Source organism: Microtus oregoni, unplaced genomic scaffold (genome assembly GCF_018167655.1).
Source record: "Microtus oregoni isolate MIOR12 unplaced genomic scaffold, Mior012 000033F_ref0000390, whole genome shotgun sequence".
Lineage (NCBI taxonomy): Eukaryota > Metazoa > Chordata > Mammalia > Rodentia > Cricetidae > Microtus > Microtus oregoni.
In genome coordinates this window covers 5,753,967-5,772,498 of record NW_024543092.1, presented here as the reverse complement: position 1 = coordinate 5,772,498, position 18,532 = coordinate 5,753,967, and the positions used below count along the sequence as shown (strand labels likewise).

At 40.2% G+C, this 18,532-nt stretch overlaps 1 protein-coding gene and 1 long non-coding RNA gene across 3 annotated transcripts in view; one reads left to right on the top strand and one right to left on the bottom strand.

Annotated features, from left to right (window-relative positions):
• Positions 1-481: 481 nt before the first annotated feature.
• Positions 482-14,495, bottom strand: LOC121466295. Its single transcript, XR_005976759.1, has 4 exons — positions 14,197-14,495; positions 8,220-8,325; positions 4,629-4,661; positions 482-805 (listed from the first exon to the last, which is right to left on the bottom strand). It is a non-coding gene; the product is annotated as an uncharacterized LOC121466295 (long non-coding RNA).
• A 495-nt stretch (positions 14,496-14,990) lies between these two features.
• Positions 14,991-18,532, top strand: part of Shprh (SNF2 histone linker PHD RING helicase) — a 70,760-nt gene continuing 67,218 nt past the window's right edge. Inside the window, exons 1-2 of one of the 2 annotated variants that reach the window (XM_041680140.1) lie at positions 14,991-15,110; positions 16,629-17,275. In XM_041680140.1, coding sequence (XP_041536074.1) covers positions 16,661-17,275 — 615 coding nt within the window. In that variant the 5' untranslated portion in view covers positions 14,991-15,110; positions 16,629-16,660. Of the gene's footprint in view, positions 15,196-16,628; positions 17,276-18,532 lie in introns of both variants that reach the window. The other variant, XM_041680139.1, reaches the window with a different exon arrangement.

The following is an 18,532-nucleotide window of genomic DNA, read 5'->3' as shown; positions in this document are numbered from 1 at the left end:
ATTCCTCTGTAATAAAGTCTTCATCAAAGTCAGATGAGCCGTGTGAATGGCCTTCTATTTCATGTCTAAAGTCTGATTGTTCCTCCGTGTGTTTATATCTTATATAAAACACTAAAATAAGTGATTGAGTGAAAAATGCAAATTACAACATAGTCATTACGGCACAAACCAATAAAAATTGCCCAAGTATTCAAAAGTGTTGTTGGATGAATAGAAAAAGATCTAGAAAGATATTTTTTCCAACATAGCAACAGGATTTGGAATGGCAAAACACCTCTCAGGAAATGGAATTTGGTTGGCATCCAAGGCATATTTTATTTTTTGAAAGTAAATACAACATGAACTACTTGTATAACATTTTAATTTTATTTTTTGAACACTACCATTGTGGCTCATGCCTACAAGCCTAGCACCAAAGAGGCTGAGGCAGGAGGATAGCTTTGAGTTCAAATCAGCTAGGCTCAGTATAAGATCTGTGTTTTTTTCTTAAAAAAAAAGTTTCAAAAGCCATGAAATTAAAATTTTTTTCCAGTTATTTAACTCATGATATTAGTCAAGGTTCTCTGGGGAAACAGAACCAATAAAATAAATGTATATTAAAGGGGGATTTATCAGGTTTTTTTCACAGGATACCCTCTGGGTGTTTCAAAATATCTATCTTCCCACTAGAGAAACTGAGGACCAGTAGCTTCTCAGTCCATGAGGCTAGATGTCTCTTCCATCCTGATTTGGTCCTGAAGTGCTGGAGGATTTCTGGAGAACCACTGGTCTTCAGTTCACATGAAAAGGATGAAGAAGATGGGTCCTGATGCCAGTGGAGGAAGCAGCAGCAGCAGTGGAAACAAGAGGGTAAACAAAAAGGGTCAGATGTGAGCCATGTTGACAGAAAGCAAAAACTTGTCCCTTGGCTATTCTTACAGCTAGTGAAGGTTGCCAGGACTTGCTGCCCCTATTCAGGGTGGGTCTTCCCACTTCGCTTGATGTAATCAAGAAAATACTTCACAATAATAAAATGGAGATTAATTAATATAATGTCCAGGCATTAATATAATGGAGATAATTGTTGCTCTTTACAGGTGTGCCCAGAGATTTATTTCCTACATGGTTCTAGTTCTGATCGATATTAACCATAGCACTCATTGTTTGTCAGACATGCTTAGTCTTTTAGCCCTTTCCCCAGAAAAACTATTAGTATTCATATTGTCTAGGAAATGCTATACTAGGACATCTTGCCTTAGAATTTTGTTTGCATTTTGCTTCTTGAAATCTTAACGCTCTTTAACACCATTAATATTTATTCCTTGACCTGTGGACATGTCTAAAGGAAGAAGTAGGAAGTAGGAAGATCCTTTGACTATGGGAAGCTTTAGGCCCTAGGCAGGGGGATCATGAACTATACAAGAGCAGAGAAAGAGTGTAAGCCTATGTATATTCATTCATTCCATTCTGCTTCTTGACTGTGGATGCAATGTGATCAGCTATTTTGAGTTCCTATTGCTGTTACCTCTAGTGATGGAGCATAATCTTGGAATATAAACTAAAATAAACTCTAGCCTAAGTTGCTTTGTATTTGGTGTATTTTATCATAGTAGTAGAAATGAAAGAAAAACAGAAGCTGATACCAAGAAGTGGTGTCGTTGCTATCATCATTTTGACCACCTGGCTTTTAGGTCTTTGGAACTGTTTGTATGGGGAATGTGCAAGGGTATAAAACTCTGAGCTTGGAAGGCTGTTGAATTCTCTAAGCAGAAGCTTTACTGGATGTTCTAGTGAATTACTTGAAGGATAAGAATGCTGATAAAAACACAGTGGAGGCCTGGCTCACTAGATTTCAGGGATAGACCAGGAGTCTATCAGAAACTAAGCCAATAGTCAGTCACATGATGTTTTGGCCAAGAAGATGGCTTCATTCTACTCATGTCCTTGAGAAACTGAGTGAAACTGAATTTAAAAATAATGAACAGATTTGTTTTACAGAGGAAATTTCAAAGTGGTGTGATACTCAGGCTGTGCCGAAGAAGCAGCTTTAACAGATAAAAAGACCAGCACGATTGTAGAACGACCTCCCACACTACATTGGGGAAGAAGGAAAGGCTCTTAGGGCAAAAGCTTCACCTTTGGTAGGCTTCAAATATGGAATCCAAATTAATTTAAAAGAAGAAAGCTTGAGAATGTTTCTCCAAGGTGAGTGCACAGAACCTGACACAGATGTAGTACAAAGGGGCCAGGTTTATAATTCAAGCTGGCAACAGAATTCGGGAACGTTGTGGTTCTTATGTAGCAATGGTTTGGCAGGTATGAAAGATGCAAGGTTGAGGGAGTCATGGAGAGTGGCGAAGGCCAAGCACTGAGTATTGAGGTTGGAATTCCTGCAGAGAAGTTTTGAGAGGCCATTGCGTGAGACTGTAGAGGTGAAGCCTCAGTTACAGTGGAGATGTCAGAAGATTGGAGATGCCAGCACAACACATCCACCAAGGAGAACTGCACACATTGATGTGTAGTCTGCCTAAGGGAGAATCTGTGGGTGCTACACGTAGTGGAGCTACCCAAGCTTGTTGGGGTCCAGTTGATTACAAGTCCTACATACTGGATATAGAGCTACAGAATTTAATGTTTGCCCTGCTGGCACTTTTAGTTTGATAATTCCTTGCTATGCACTGACTATTCTAGTTTGAAATAGCGGTGAATGTATCAAAGACAGTTCGTTATGTTAATAGAAATTAAGTGATGGGCAGTGTGGTGGTTTAAATGAGAACAGCCCTCATAGGCTCTTGTGTTTGGATGCTTGATCCCCAGTTGATGGAACTTGTTAAGGATTAAGAGGTCTGGCTTTGATGGAGGAGGCATATCACTGGGGGAGGGCTTTGATGTTTCAAAGGTCCACACAACTCTCTCTCTCTCTCTCTCTCTCTCTCTCTCTCTCTCTCTCTCCCCCTCTCTTTGGCTCATGCTTGTGGGTTAATATGTCAGTTCTTACCTACTGCTCTAGAGGCATGCCTGCCTACCTTCTGCCAAGCTCCCTGACATGAAGGTCATGTGTGGAGGCCCGAAAATATGAGCCTATTTCCACACTGACCAAAGGTCAGAAAGTTGGAACTTACCTTCAGTCCCTTCAAGGTTATTGTACTAGTATCTCAAACAAAGGTCCCACCATGAGACCCGTCTCCAAGAGTTCTGCTCTCTCAGGGTTATTGTCAACAGGTGTGGCTAATAGCCAGACCTTGTACTCCAGGAATAGAGAAGTAAATATGTTCCTACCTCAAACAAGAGTCTAAGGATCCAACTAAGGGTCCAGTTCCTTTACTGAGATAACACTGGATTCTACACAGGGGGTGGTTTGCCTACAGAACATTTTAGTCTAGTGTTTGTACGTGACTTGTTTTGTTCTAGCAACAAATTGTTTAACTGTGAACGTAGCCCATGACCATGACATTGGTATGTTCATTTCCTTGTATCATGTTAGTGTAGTTTTTTGTTGTACTCCTACCTTTTGGGATCAGGGATATTTTAAGCAGTTAGAAATAAACACGGGTGAATTTCAGTACTCCCTGGAACTCCCTCCCAATACTATCCTATATGTTTCTCCGTTTTATTATTTTCTTTTGCATCTTCATATGCTTTACTACTATTTTCTAAATCCCCCCACCTCTACCTTGTCAAGATGTATTTTTGTCGAGACTGGTACCCGACAGTCATGGACTCTCATCCTCTGGAACCATGTGTACCAAATGAAACCCTTTCTTTACAGGTTGCCTTAGTCAGTGTCTTTATCACAACGATGGAAAAGTAACTAAGAGAGGCAGTACCTATTTCTTTTCCCCAAAGAGACTATAGCCTACTAAGAAAGGGGATAATAAGTAGCAGCCAATTCCAGCATAGTATTAAAATGTCATGATAAGCAGCAAGACCTAGTACTCAGACCAAAAGAGGCACATAGTGACTCACATTGAATAAGTCATAATATGCTATTCTAAAGTGGTACCTCCTTGGGTTTGGGAAAGTAAGCATGTGTGAGCTAATTGGATCTGGGAACGCTATTCTAGAGAGATGAGACATGTACTGGCAACCTGAAAATGAAAAAGTGGTGATGAAGGAGCTGCATGTAGCCCAGATGTTCTCAGTGCAGAATTCAAAATCTGCAGTGAATGCTAAGGAAGGATGGAGAAGAGAAACACAGGTCAGAAGTCACATTTCTTTCTGTGTCATTTTGTTATTGAAACAGGGTTTCTCTATGTAGTCCAGCCAGACATCAAATTAATGGCCATCCTCCTGCTTCAGAGTTTTGAGGATTGCAATAACAGGTGTGAGCAACCATGCCCCAATTCTAAAACCCTAGTTCTTACGCTAAAATTTAGATTTTGTTTTGAAAAGCATAGAAAGCTATTGTATAGCACCATAAATAACTTAATCCAATGTTTTCAGAGAGATAATATTAACGTGTGGGGTGACCCTGGTACAGCATGACTTTTGCAGCACACTCATGGGGATATGAGCTAGAGGAATACGAGCCATAGTGGTGAAAGGAAGTAGGAAATGTCATGATCACAATTCTGTGGTCAATATGGCATCAGGATGGGTTGAATCAAATGTGAAGAGTGGAACAATGCAAGAAACCAGCAAGTACTTACTGTGCTCTTTGAACATGTCAGGAAGTGAAGACCCTGGTAAACAAACTATTATCAGTTTTGTAGAATTGAATCAGAGACTCAAGCAAGAACAAAATACTTTGATAACTATTTTTATAGCTTTATATACTATTCCATATGGTATCAGATTTGTTACATAAAAAAAATCATACTAGCCAAGTGGTGGTGGCGCACGCCTTTAATCCCAGCACTCGGGAGGCAGAGGCAGGCGGATCTCTGTGAGTTCAAGGCCAGCCTGGGCTACAAGAGCTAGTTCCAGGACAGGAACCAAAAGCTGAGGAGAAACCCTGTCTCGAAAAATCAAAAAAAAATCATATTAACTACCAGTGGTATTTTCATATCCTTTCAGTACTCATCAGTTGTCACTATGTTCTTTTTGGGTTCTAGGTTAACAAAATCTACTTACAGTTCTTGTAATTAAATTATAATGTTCCAAGTTTTTTGATTCTGAATTAATTATTATACAGTCCTCTGTCAATATGAAAATTAACCTGAATAAAAACATCTATTGATTTTAATCATCTGAGACTTTTAATAACCTGTCAGCTTTGTAAAAACTTCAAGTTGACACAGTAACTTATGAAAAAAGATCTACAAGTAAGGTCATGTAACAGAAATGAAGTTACATAAAAATTTAACACACTCTACAGATTATTATTGGTATTGGCTGAAATACAGAGAATGATTCATCTCAGTCTCTGTCATATAATTTAGTCAATAAATATGAATCATAGAAAGCACACACACGCAGCATAAAAAGATTAAATAAACTGATTTCATTTGTCAAGCGCATTACTTGACTGAATTCCATCTATTTACAAAAAGTAAGTATGACTTGGATGAATTTTAGTATTATTAGGAGAAACATTGCACCAAAAGATCTGAATGTAACATTACACCCAAGGATGGGAGTCTGTAAGTCCATATGTCTTGCTGGTATTTATCTACCAAAAACCAAACAAATCTAAATAGATATAAATGCTTAAGATAAATATGTACTAAAAATCTAATGTCTATAACGTAATTTGATAGATGGCAATGCTTCACAGATGGAGTACAGGGATGGTGGTAATGATGATGTGAGTGTGTGTGTGTGTGTGTGTGTGTGTGTGTGCAGATGCATACATCCATGTAGGACATATGGTAGCCAGAGGATGACATCAAGTATCCTCTATCACTCCCCACCTATTCATTCTTTGAGACGGGGTTTCTCACTGATCCTGTAGCGTGTTGACTTGGGACTAGGCTGTAACTAGAAAGACACAGCAATTGTTCTGTCTCTGCTCACCAACGAGTCACACACACACCTTCCCTACCACCCTTGGTGCTGGACTTCGAGGCATGCACAGCCACACTCAGCTTGTTTAGACACTTGCCGTGATGGATCTGATCTCAAGTCTTCACACTTATGAAGGAAACACTCTTGCTCACCTAGTCATCTCCCCAGCCTACTTTTCTAACAGAGGTAAAAATTGTGCCCCAGAGACTAGGCAGTACCTGAGGAGACTGATTATCGTCAAGACTGTGGGGCGAGGCTTGCTGCTGGTGCTTCACAAGTAGCAGCTAGGGAGGCTCCAAATTGTATTGTAAATCCGGAACACCTTGCAACCAATTGTTTCACCTTAAATGTCAGAAATACTAAACTTGAAAAGTACTGATCACCAGGCAAAGCTTCTTTTGAACTTCTCTTCGTCTCAGGTGTGAAAAATGGTATGCTTTGTGTTATAACCGAATGTGCATATGGTCATGACACTCATAGGATGCTAATATTAGTTTAAAACTGTGGTTCACAGAGATGAAAGTGTTGACTAAGGACACACAACTAGGAAATAGTGGGTTGAAGATTCCAACTTCTTTGTCTGATTCATTTCACTATCAATTTAAGAAATGTGCCCTTGGCTAGGAAATACCCATCATGTATTATAGACTGATAACATTTATGTTTTTTCCAATTAGATGTCCATGTGTTAAACAAGAGGCTGTTTCTCTCTCCCTCATCCAGCTGCAAGGAAAAGAGAGTGGTAATGATGATAGAGCCGAGGAAGCTGCTTCGACTTCTACTTCTTTGACTCATTTTCAGCCACTGTGTTTACAGAAACCGCAGAGAAAGGGGGAGCTCAATTCAGGAAAACAACCCTTTTTAAAGATGATGATGATGATGATGATGATTACTTGGGAAACAGGGTCACCCTGCCTGATCCCTCCAGGGAGCCAGATCCCATCAGTTGTGCCAGGCTACCTCTCTCTGACTACACTACATGCCCAGTTCAACATAGTTTTACTGGTATCTGCCCTTATTTGCCATAGTTGAACTCATTGGGAAATTAATTGCTTGGGTTTTTTTTTTCTTGACTATTTTTTCTTCCCTATAGTAGAAAGATCGCTTCAGAAATGCGTATTTTTCCCTGTTTTGTAGATATGGGTAGTGAGACAGTTGACAAGTTTATAATTGCAAGAATGATGCAGCCGAGAATATTTCCTCTGTGACTGTTGGTAGGTGAGAGAGTGGAAAATTCCTTAATAGCTCTATTTACACATGACGAAAGCTTTAAAGCAAATTAAAATTCAGACGCATTATGCACTATCCTTTCCTAGGAATTTCCATATGAACTCCATATTTTATGCATTTATGTCTGAACACATTAAAAAATATTCTACCTTGTAGTGAGGGTGGTGATATCATATAAATAGTACAGAATCTCTGTGGTGTGTGTAGACAGGATATTACTAACCTCATTTTTTAGAAGAAAAAAAGTCATTGTGAGAGTAAATGATTTGTGCAGAGCAGGACTTAAGTCCAGTTCTTGTTGGGATAATAAAGGAAAGACACTGGGATCACAGTCACTGCTTATGTAGCTGACCTTTTTCTGCTGTGCCTGTGCAGGGTTTGCCAGTGTAGAACTCAGCAGCACAGGCCACATGTGGAACTTTCTTTCTACTATCCCCTCCACCCTCCCTGAAACAAAGTTCATCACTGTTTCACAGTTAACAACCAATGGAACCAAGGGCCACCAGTGTCCAATAGATTCAGCAACCCCGTATTACTGCATTTGTCTTAGGAAATCATTGCCTTATGACACCCAGGATGTAGCCACTCTTTCTTTAGCACTTAACACTTGTTATCGTCCAGAAGCTTTGGGCAATTGAAAGTGACTTTAATGCTTTCGTTCATTAGACGTTGCTGTATCTTCTAGTGATTTATTTGGAAGAATTTGTTTTTGTTTGTTTGTTTTTTGTGGTTTTGTTGTTGTTGTTAAAGAAGGTTGTCATTTTAAGGAAAACTATCAAAGCAGAAACACTTCTTTTTTTTTTTAACCAGTCCAGATACTTTGGGCCTTTAAGTCAATTCTGAAAAATAACTTTTCTTACTATACTAAAAAAAGTTTATAAAGTATATTGTGTATGGTGGTTTAAACAACAAATGTTCCCCCCAGAGGATCATATACTTCAACACCTGGTCCCCAGCTGGTGGCGCTGTTTGAGGAGGTCATGGGACTTTAGGAGGCAGAGCCTTGCTGAAGGAAGTAAATCACTGTGTGAGGACTTCAAGGCTTTATAGCCTTGCCCTATTACCTGCCCAGTCTCCACTTCATGAGTATGGATGAAAAGTGATCAGCCAGTTTCCTGCTCCTGGACCCCGGGGGGCTATGCCTTTTCCACCATGAAGGATTCTTGACACCTGCAACCGTAAGTCAGAATAAATGCTCTCAAGTGGTTTTTGGTTATGGTGTTTTATCGCAGTAATGGAAATTTAACTATATTTTACTTTCCATGTAATTTTGTACTAATTTTGGCATGTCAAGAGTATATACTAATTTTAAGGAATGGAGCCCTCATTTATAACTTTGTGGCTATTGGAAATAAAGATTTGAAGCGGGGCAATGGTGGCGCACGCCTTTAATCCCAGCACTCGGGAGGCAGAGGCAGGCGGATCTCTGTGAGTTCGAGACCAGCCTGGTCTACAGAGCTAGTTCCAGGACAGGCTCCAAAGCCACAGAGAAACTCTGTCTCCAAAAACCAAAAAAAAAAAAAAAAAGGAAATAAAGATTTGACTTATGAAAGTGTGTTGGTAGGCTTCATAAGACTGTAGCTGAGAAAAATTAGAAAGGGAAAGGGCATATTTTGACTCACAACTCCAGAGGTTTTGGCACATAGACCTAAGACCTTGTTGCCTTGGGTTTACACAATAAAACACCGCCCAAGGGTATTGTAGAAGTTGCCTGCTCACCAGCACAGTCACCAGGAAGCAAACAGAAAGGAGTTGGGATTCCAAAATCCCTTTCAAAGGCATGTCTCCAATGACCCAACTTCTTCTCAGTAGACCATACCTTCTGAGGCTTCTACCACCTCCCAATAGCAGCAACTGAGGATCAAGCCTTTAACACACAGGCCTTAGGCAAATATTTAAGATGCAAACCATAGCAACAAGCTTGCTTTTTTTAGCCATTCCAGAATCAATTCGAATATAAATAGGAAATTATCTGCCCAAGTGATTCCTAGCATTTGTCTCTGAATTATTTTCAGTAGAGTTACCTTGGATAATTGGATGGTTGATTTATTTTTATTTCATCACTATCAATCAATAAATAGCAAGGTGCTAGAACACACTAGCTTCACTCTGCCCTGTGAGACGTAGACCTCTGCTGTGAAAGAATCTATGAGGTGTGAAGGTAGAGCTTTGTACCCTGTGTGCAAACAGTTACAGAATCATGATGTGACCCCACATATGAGTCCTGGTATACTCAGAGAACACAGCTGTTCTTCACATGTTCAGCTAGCAGTGGGACACTTCTGCCAATCTTCAGAAATAGCTATTGATTGGTGCCTCAGGTCACCATCATGCTAAATGTTACTGTACCAAGGTGACTATGTTTTATACTTTATTTTTTAATAATACATATGCATGGGTAATGTTTCCATTTAAGTTTACATTGTATAATGTTTAACTCAGGTTAACTATCTAGTTCTTTAAACATTTATTATTGCTTTATAGTAAGAACATTAAAACCCCTTTCTTCCAGGACCTTCACATATATAAAACCTTATCATTATCTGAAGATCTGTTGTTGCCTTTCTATGCAATAGCACACCTGAGATTTCTGTACTTATCTCAAGATAACTTAGCACCCATCAGTTCACTGCTCCTCAGTCTCATTTTCTCTCACTTTTCCTGGACTCTAAGAAGTACTGCTTTACTCTTATATTCTATGAAATCAAACTTTTATATTCTATTTGACATGTTAGTGATACCATGCAATGCTTGTCATCCTGTTCCCAACTTAGTACGTTTAACAATGGTCTCTGGTTCTGTCCATTCTATTGTAGATGACGGAGCTTTTCTCTTTATGCCTGAATATTATTTTAGTGTAATTCTGCTTTATTTATTCATTGACTCATGGCACCCATATTATTCCCAACTTTTGACTTTTTTGCATCATGCTGCCATGAACATAGGAGTACAGACATCTTATCAACATACCAAATTGATTTTCAGTACACGGTATATGTTGCATAGTGGTACTGCTGGGTCACATGTTTATCATATTTTTAATACCTTTTAAAATATTGATGGAACTGATTTACATTCCCTTGAATTTGATACAAGTTATTCTTTTTCCCTCACATCCTCAAGAGTACTTACTAAATTTTAAATTTTTAAGAAGTTGTCACTTTTCTATTTATAACCTATTTATCTCATTGAGGGTTTGGTTTTTATTTACTTAATGATTAGTGATGATAGCCAGTTATTGCTTTTAATTTTTAATTTTTTTGTATGCATATGTGTCTGAGTATGGATTTGTGCATGTAAGTGTTGCACCCACAGAACCTAGAAACATCAGATCCCCTATGCAAGAGTTATAGGAATCTGTGAGCCACTCAGTGTGGGTGCTTGGAATGGAACCAGGGGTCCTATACAAGAGAAGTTCATGCTTTTAACTGCTGAGTCATTGCTCGTGCCCCTAAAGTATTTTTGCTGATGTTTTCATTTTTAATATACTGTATTTAATAATCTATTTTCTAATTATACAGCCTCTTTCATAAAATCTATCTTAGGCATATTTAAAATTGGGTGAGAGTTTTTGTCGTTTTGGTGGTTTCTGTTTTGTCTTGCTGTTTGTTTTTGGTAGGAGGGCCATGAGTTCTAGTCTAGTCTGAGTTTCATGGTGAGATTTTGTCTTTAAAAAGAAAAAAAGAAAGGAAGGAAGGAAGAGGAAGGAGGGAGGGAGGGAAGGAAAGAGGGAGGGAGGAAAAGAGGGAAAACGAAAAGCAGTTCTAAGTTGGTAGTAGGAAAATTGGCAACAAGGAGTCCTCTTTGTCAACTGTCAACCATGTTGGGCAGCCTCCTACGACACCCCTAGAGAATAAGAAATGGAGAGAATGTGGAATAAATTTTTCTAACATTCTTTTTGTCGAGAAGGAAGGAGAACTTGGTCTAGTGTTATTCTTGCTGAAATACATAACTCCGAGTCACCAAAGAATTACATGTCTCATGCCTCCATTTTGCCCAAACTAACCTATGAAGAGTAATGGATAAGTTTAACAGTAGTAAACCACATGGTTCCGTAATAAGGCTTATGCAGGGGAGTCAAGAAATGCTCTAGATTAATGATTCTCAACCTGTGGCTTGTGACCCCTTTGGGAGTTGAATGATCCTTTCCCAGGGATCACATATCAGATATCCTGCATATTAGATATTTACATTACTATTCATAGCAATAGTATAATTACAGTTATGAAGTAGCAATGAAACAATTTTATAGTTGGGGGTCACCACAATATTAACTGTATTAAACTGTCGCAGCATGAGGAAGGTTGAGAACTACTTGTCTAGATTCTTGTTCATAGAGCTAAATTATGGGAAATCAATTTCAGATAGTTCTTCGGTGCAGTGAAAAGTGAACTATAGTTCATATTACCGGTAAATTCATAGAAAAATCAACATGAAAGATCTTTGCAGAATCAAAAGCTGTCCATATGTACTGGAAACTATTCTATTCCTGGCCCCAAAGGGAGATAAATTGTGTATATTTACATAACTTCCTTTTAAAGAGTTTTACTTTCAAATATTGAGCTTGTCTCTGAGAACAACTTAAATCATTCATTTGCAAAAGAAAAGATGTCCAGAGGTAGCACTACCAAGAGAATGCATACAGCTTAGCATCCTCAAAAGGAAATGGATTTGTCCCTACTTCAGCCATGGAGAGGAAATGGGGGAATATGGTCTGACTGCCTTCACATTTACAGGCGGAGGCGTACCTCATTTTACTCCACTATTATGGTATTTGTTTACAAATGGAAGATCTGTGGCAATCTTGCATTCAGCAAGTCTACTGCTGCTATTTTCCCAACAGTATATTGGCACTTTGTTTTTTTTATTTATTAATTTATTAATTATTTATTAAAGATTTCTGCCTCCTCCCCGCCACCGCCTCCCATTTCCCTCCCCCTCTCCTGGTCAAGTCCCCCTCCCTCATCAGCCCAAAGAGCAATCAGGGTTCCCTGCCCTGTGGGAAGTCCAAGGACCACCCACCTCCATCCAGGTCTAGTAAGGTGAGCATCCAAACTGCCTAGGCTCCCACACAGTACATGCAGTAGGATAAAAAACCCATTGCCATTGTTCTTGACTTCTCAGTAGTCCTCATTGTCCGCTTTGTATCCATGTCAAATACAAATATTTGTCATCGCCATGCCATTTCAAACTTTATTATCCTCATTTGTTACGATACTCTGTGTTTGATGATAGTTTATGTTCGTGTGGTAATTGTTTTGAGACACCACACACTCTCTTTATACATAAAAGTGACTTTAATGTAAGTATGTGATCTAACTACATCACCAATCAAATATTTCCCCATCTCTCTCCCTCTCCTTGAACCACTTCATCATTTGAAACAACAATCCTGAGATTAGGATAACTAGAAACCATGTCACATGTCTCTCACTTTCAATTAAAAGCTCAAAATAAAAGTTTAACTTACGATAGGCTGCAAGCTAGGCCTCTTGCAACAAATTATGAATGTAAAGGAAAAAATTCTTGAAGGAAATTGCGAGGGTATTTGATGACCAAAACTTCAAAAAATTAATTATTTCCGTAATCACAAGAACTCTAATAAAGAGAAGTAACTTCATTGCTGATACAGAAATCTGACAGATCAAACTAACCACATTTTCATTAGCCGAAGCCTAATGCAAAGCTGTGACTCATTTCTGCTCTGTAAAGGCTGAGAGATAAGGAGTCTGAAGCTTGCAGTTTGTTCTTGAAGCTTAGGGGGGAAGAGGAATCCTTATGACACAAAAGTGTAAATCAAAGCATCAGACAATAGAGAAGAAATGTAGAGATTCATCGAGAAAAAAAATGTAACTAAGATTATTGATGGGGTGGAAATGCCAAGCAGTGTGGACTAAACAGATCTCTGGTGAAAAAACGTGCCTCCTAGAACTTCCATAGGTAAAGAGGAATTAGTGAGTGGCTTCAAAGGTTAACTGCAGGAGACTTTCTTTTCAGGGCGACAATTCAGCTGGTGATGTTAGGTTGGAGTTGGTGCTCATTCATTGTTCTAAAAGTCCCATGACTCTTAAGAATTGTATTTAAAGCCGGGCAGTGGTGGCGCACACCTTTAATCCCAGCACTCGGGAGGCAGAGGCAGGCGGATCTCTGTGAGTTCGAGACCAGCCTGGTCTACAAGAGTTAGTTCCAGGACAGGCTCCAAAACCACAGAAAAACCCTGTCTCGAAAAGCCAAAAAGATAAAAAAGAATTGTATTTAAAGCCGGATGGATGGCAGATTATCTGCTTACTAAATATTTTTACTGAATTTTTAAGCTCATTGTTGAGATACACTGCTCAGAAATTTTTTTAAAAATTAGATAGATAGATAGATAGATAGATACTGAAATTGATATGCTTTTTATGCCAGCCAACACACCATCAGGGTTTCAGCATTTTGGGATGCTGGAGAGATAGCTCAGGTGTTGAGTACATTCTGTTCTTAGGCAAGACCTGAGTTCAGTTATAAGCACTCATATCAGACGGCTCAGAGTTTTGTCCTATTCAGTCAGAGTGGCAGTCTCTTTCTGTGCCACTATGAATTTATTTCTTATTTTAATAAATTTCTATTTTCTCCTCAATTCCTACCAATCACCAACTTGAGTCAGCAGTAAGCAGCTTCAAGAAAATCCTACATCAGGAAAAATATTATGTGCTGAAAATTCAGATGGTCACTAGCATTTTTAGGAGTAAAACATTTTTAAATTTTGATATTTATACTATATTTACACATGTTATTGTATACTTACTGGACCACAGCATAAAATAAACACAAATTTTTATATACATTGGGAAAGCAGAAAAATTCATGAGACACTCTTTATTGCAATATTTACCTTATTGTAATGGGCTGAATCTAAACATAGACTAGACATGATGCAATATACTTAGATTGTTTCAAAACAAAGTAGTTGTTTTAACTAATTCCCAGCTAAACTGGGGATTCACTGGTCAGATAGGTGTAAGTTGATTCTCTGGTCCTTATTGTCATTAGATTACTTACCATCTACTAGCTGTTAGCACCCAGTGTTTTATGAACAGTTGTCTCACAGCAGGGGACTTCCAGAAAGCCAAATAATCTTTTTTTTTTCCTCCTGGAATTAGCTCTGGTGATTACAAAACTGAAAGAAAAAACAAAACAAAACAAAAAATAACCAACCCCACGCCAAACAAAAACCTTAACTCACGGAGAAAAATTTCAAAGGATATACAAAGCTAACACACTACTGATACATTCAGAAGGGAGAATTTTGTTTGTGTCTACTGGAGGTACAATTCTCCCTTCTGAAAAAAAGACTGAGAAGGCAGCTTCAGCACAGGACGTTCCATTTTTCTTACGCTGTTTAAACAGCATAGCGTTTTTCTTGGCAAGAATTTCAATTCGATCGGGCCTTATTATTAGCCTATTTTATGATGTTTCTGGAGACATCTCTACGTTTTGTTTTCTTGTTAAATCAAATTCTTTTGGCTTAGTAGTTTTATCCCTATTGTGTAGATTGTTTGGGTATTGTAACTGTCTGACATCGTGAATTTAGTTTTACGTAAGTTTTCTGTTTTTTTTTTATTAACCCCACAACTCATCTGGCCCGCTCTGGGAAGGAGCCCCGCCCTCTCTGGGGCTGGAGCCCCGCCCCCTACTTGGGTCCCCGCCCATTCTGCGTTACTAATAGCATGGTACGCCGGGGAAAGAGATGGGAACAAACATCGCGAGACTTCAAAGGTCTTCCCACAGGGGCTTCAGGGACGGGACTTGCGCAGTAGCGCCCTTTGAAGCCAGCGTGGGAGAAGGGGCGGGGCGTCCCGCTGTGTCGCGTCCGGTCCGGCGCGTTTATTTGGGCCCGACACTTCTACCCTGCGGTTTCCGGCCTGGGCGCCGGTCTCCACCCAGCGCTCGGCGCGCGTGCGCGGCTCCAGCAGGTGTGTGTGTGGCGGATGTCGACCTGGGGTCTGCAGTGTTTGAGGAAGGCCAGGCCTAGGGGCTGGCGCTGGGGTACCGGCTGAGGTAGGCCAGGGCGGCTGTGGGGTCAGAGGTTAGAGGTCGCGGAGGGAGGTTGGCTCTGGGTCACCGGGAAATGCTCAGAGCTCCGGTGGTGTTCCAGGATCGGAGGCGACCGGCCTTGCGAGTTCCCCGGACTGGTCCCCAGCCCGAGCGTGGGCCGTGCCCGCCTCGCGTGGGACGGGGGCTTGCTGCCCACACCCGCGTGCCCGAGGCCCGGTCTCGAGCCGTCCCTACGGGAGCTTGAGCCGCCGGTGCTGGCAGCGGGCTCCTTTCAGGAGGGTGACCGAGGGGGACCGTGCTGTGCCTTGGACGTGCCCTAGGGGCTGATGGTGCTTGTGGCTGCAGGTGCCTGAAAGAGGTGCAGAGACGTGCAAGTTAGGCTCCCAGTGCTCAGTTGCCCTCGCTTTCCAAACCACCCTGGCACCTGTGCACGCTGTGCCTTTCGACTCTGAAGTAGCGCTGGTTCATGAGGAGGTGTGGATTCATGGCCAGAGGTACCCTGTCTGAGGTGCATGCAGCACTGTTCACCACTGGCCATTTCTACTCGGTGCCTTTTACTCCAGATGGCTTGAATTTATCTTGAGCAGTCTTTGTAACTTTCTCTACTACACGTTTGTCTTTGTCTTCTTTGCGCTTGGGTTGGCTCACGTCCCATGATTGCTGTCGCCACCTCGTTCTTTGTCTAAGGAGCCTCTCTTATTCTTCTTGTCTGTTGATCCAAAACACCATTGTGTGTTATTGTTTCTCTTTGAAAAAGAGGATGTTTCGAAGGGATTTTAAACTATATAGGGGTCGTTCGAGGTTTGATGCTTAAGGATTGTAAAGCACACTGGACTTATTCAGTAGTGGTGTGCGTTTAAATACAACTCACATTTGAAACAAGCTTTTATTTCCGGCTGTGTGAGGGGGTTGTCTTCTTAGTTTTCGCCCATCGAATGTAGTTTTATCATTTGTTTTCTTTTGTACAGTTAGTTGATTGTCTCAATGAAATTTTTCCAGTAAAGATGAGTGAAACCTAATGGATACGTGAGATCATGGTTAATGTGTTCCTTACATATTAGTTTTCTCCTTGAGGTGACCAAATACCAGAGAAGAAAAAAGCTACAGGGAGTTGAGAGAACAGTTCGTCATGATAGGAGACACAGTGAGGGTGAGTCCGGCCTGGTGACCACAGGGTAGTAAGGTAGCTTGTTCACATCTTGATAGGTAAGAAAACAGACAGGACAGGAAACAAGAGTGGTCCTCCAGTCTCAGTAACCAGCGTCACACTCCCTACGCCTTGGCCCCATCTAAAGTTTCCAGAACCTCCCAAAGCAGTACCACCAGCCAGGGATCAGTTCTAAAACGGAAGTCTCTGGGGAGCTTTTATAACCAAATTATTTGGCTTAAGGCTTTTTAGAAATTTACCCCTTGTTTTCTATATATCTTTCTTTTAGAATTCATATTAAATAACCAAGAAAGTGTGAAGATGAGCAGCCGAAGGAAACGCGCTCCCCCAGTGAAGGTCGATGAGGAAAGGCAGCAGCAGCTGCACTGGAACATGCATGAAGACCTGAGGAATGAACCTCTCACCTTGACCATTGAGCAGCCCTGCTCCGGTGCAGACTCTTCCTCTGATTGCATCCTCATAGATGATGACCCTCCTGAAGATGTAGTTCACAGGGATAAGAAGAGGCGTTCAGAGGCTGTGAGCACCTTAGAATCCACTGAAAAAGAGACCCCTTTGTCTGTAAAGTTGAATGTTATAATTTCTCCCTATCATGTCGATCATTCTTGGAAAGCATTTCTGGGAGATTTTGCTCTTCAGCTTCTCCCTGAAGAGAGTTTAGTTGAACATTTTTCTGAAAGGAGTTTTGCATTGATGAGTTCAGAGTCAAGCAATCAGTTCCTGATCTATGTCCATTCAGAATGTAAAGATGCAGAGAAGCAAGAAAGTGTATGCAAAGAATCGGCTGATGTTTGCAGCAAGGGTCTTCGAGTGGAATCGTCCTTCAGTAGTGACATGTTACAGGATTTGGCTTGGCTGCAGAAGAAAAGAGGAATAAAACTTTATCAGAGACCAGAAGGAAGTCATACGATTAAGGTACTCACTCACTGTGCTGTATTATAAGGTTCCACATTAAAGTTAGCTTAGACAGTTTCAAAACCCAGCAATAAGTGTCTCATTATTCTTTCAAGGAATACATTAGGGCTTTAAATAAACGTAACTATCTTCCTGCCCATCATTTATAGCCTAGGCGACATTTTCCTGAGGAAATGGCCCTGAGTTTTCCTTCCTGCTTCTGTGTTCTCTTACTTGCTTTGGTCCTTACCATCTTGCATTCTAATACCTTGTTTTTCAAATCCTTGTCTACTTTGTTCCAGAAATGATATGTTATGAATTAATTTCCTAATTGTAGAACTTGAGTATAGCCTTTCTACTCCGACATACAACTTCCTGTTTGTTAGGTCATTGAATCCTACCCTTTATCACTGTGCGTTTTTATCTTGCTCCAGAAATTCCAAATTAATTTGTTTCCCAAACAGATTCTTTCTGTCTGTGTTCCCTCTGCCTAAATTAATTTCTTCCCCTTCTCTACTAACTATATGTCATTCTCTGGTAGTCTGTTCAGAAAGAGTCTCATGCAGGGAGAACTTTCCTTAAGCCCCAGGCATGGTGTTACAAGCCCTGACCCAGAATATCTAATACCTATTTTGGTTTTGGTTTTGGTGTTTGTTAGTTTTCTTCTTTCGACTGCTTAAACTGCACTTAGATTTCAGATCTTTCATAATTTCTAAACTGTGAGGTCTTTATCTTCACTGCCTAATTAAAGTGCCTAGTACCTAACATCATCAGTAAATTTATAATTCATTTCAAGTTGTGCATCCAGTAAGTTGTGTAAATATTACAGATCATTCAAATGTTCTAATATCAGCCTTTTTCTGTATGAACTCTAAATAATACCCATTCTTTCATGATAGATTTTTCTAGAGGCAGGTGAGATAATGCCATAGGTATATTTTAAAAAGGGATTATATGCCGTATGCTAAAGGCTGAAGGAAAAATTCTGAGATACTGCTTCATCTTTGTGTCTCTGAATTTTTTTTTTCACATTTCTCAAAAGCAATTCTATCAGTAGGTCTAATTATTTTTTTCTGGAGAGATCTGATGTATTCAAGATGGAATGGTCATAGACTTATTTCAAAATTTGAAGAATAAAGAACAGTTGGAAGCATTGTGCAGCAGTTAACTGTGGACATGAAACTCATAACCATACAGTTCTCTGTCTACTGATTTTAAGGACCAGTATTTTGCTGAGTGATAGCTGGGATGTAAGAGTTCATGGCTTGTGTGTATGTA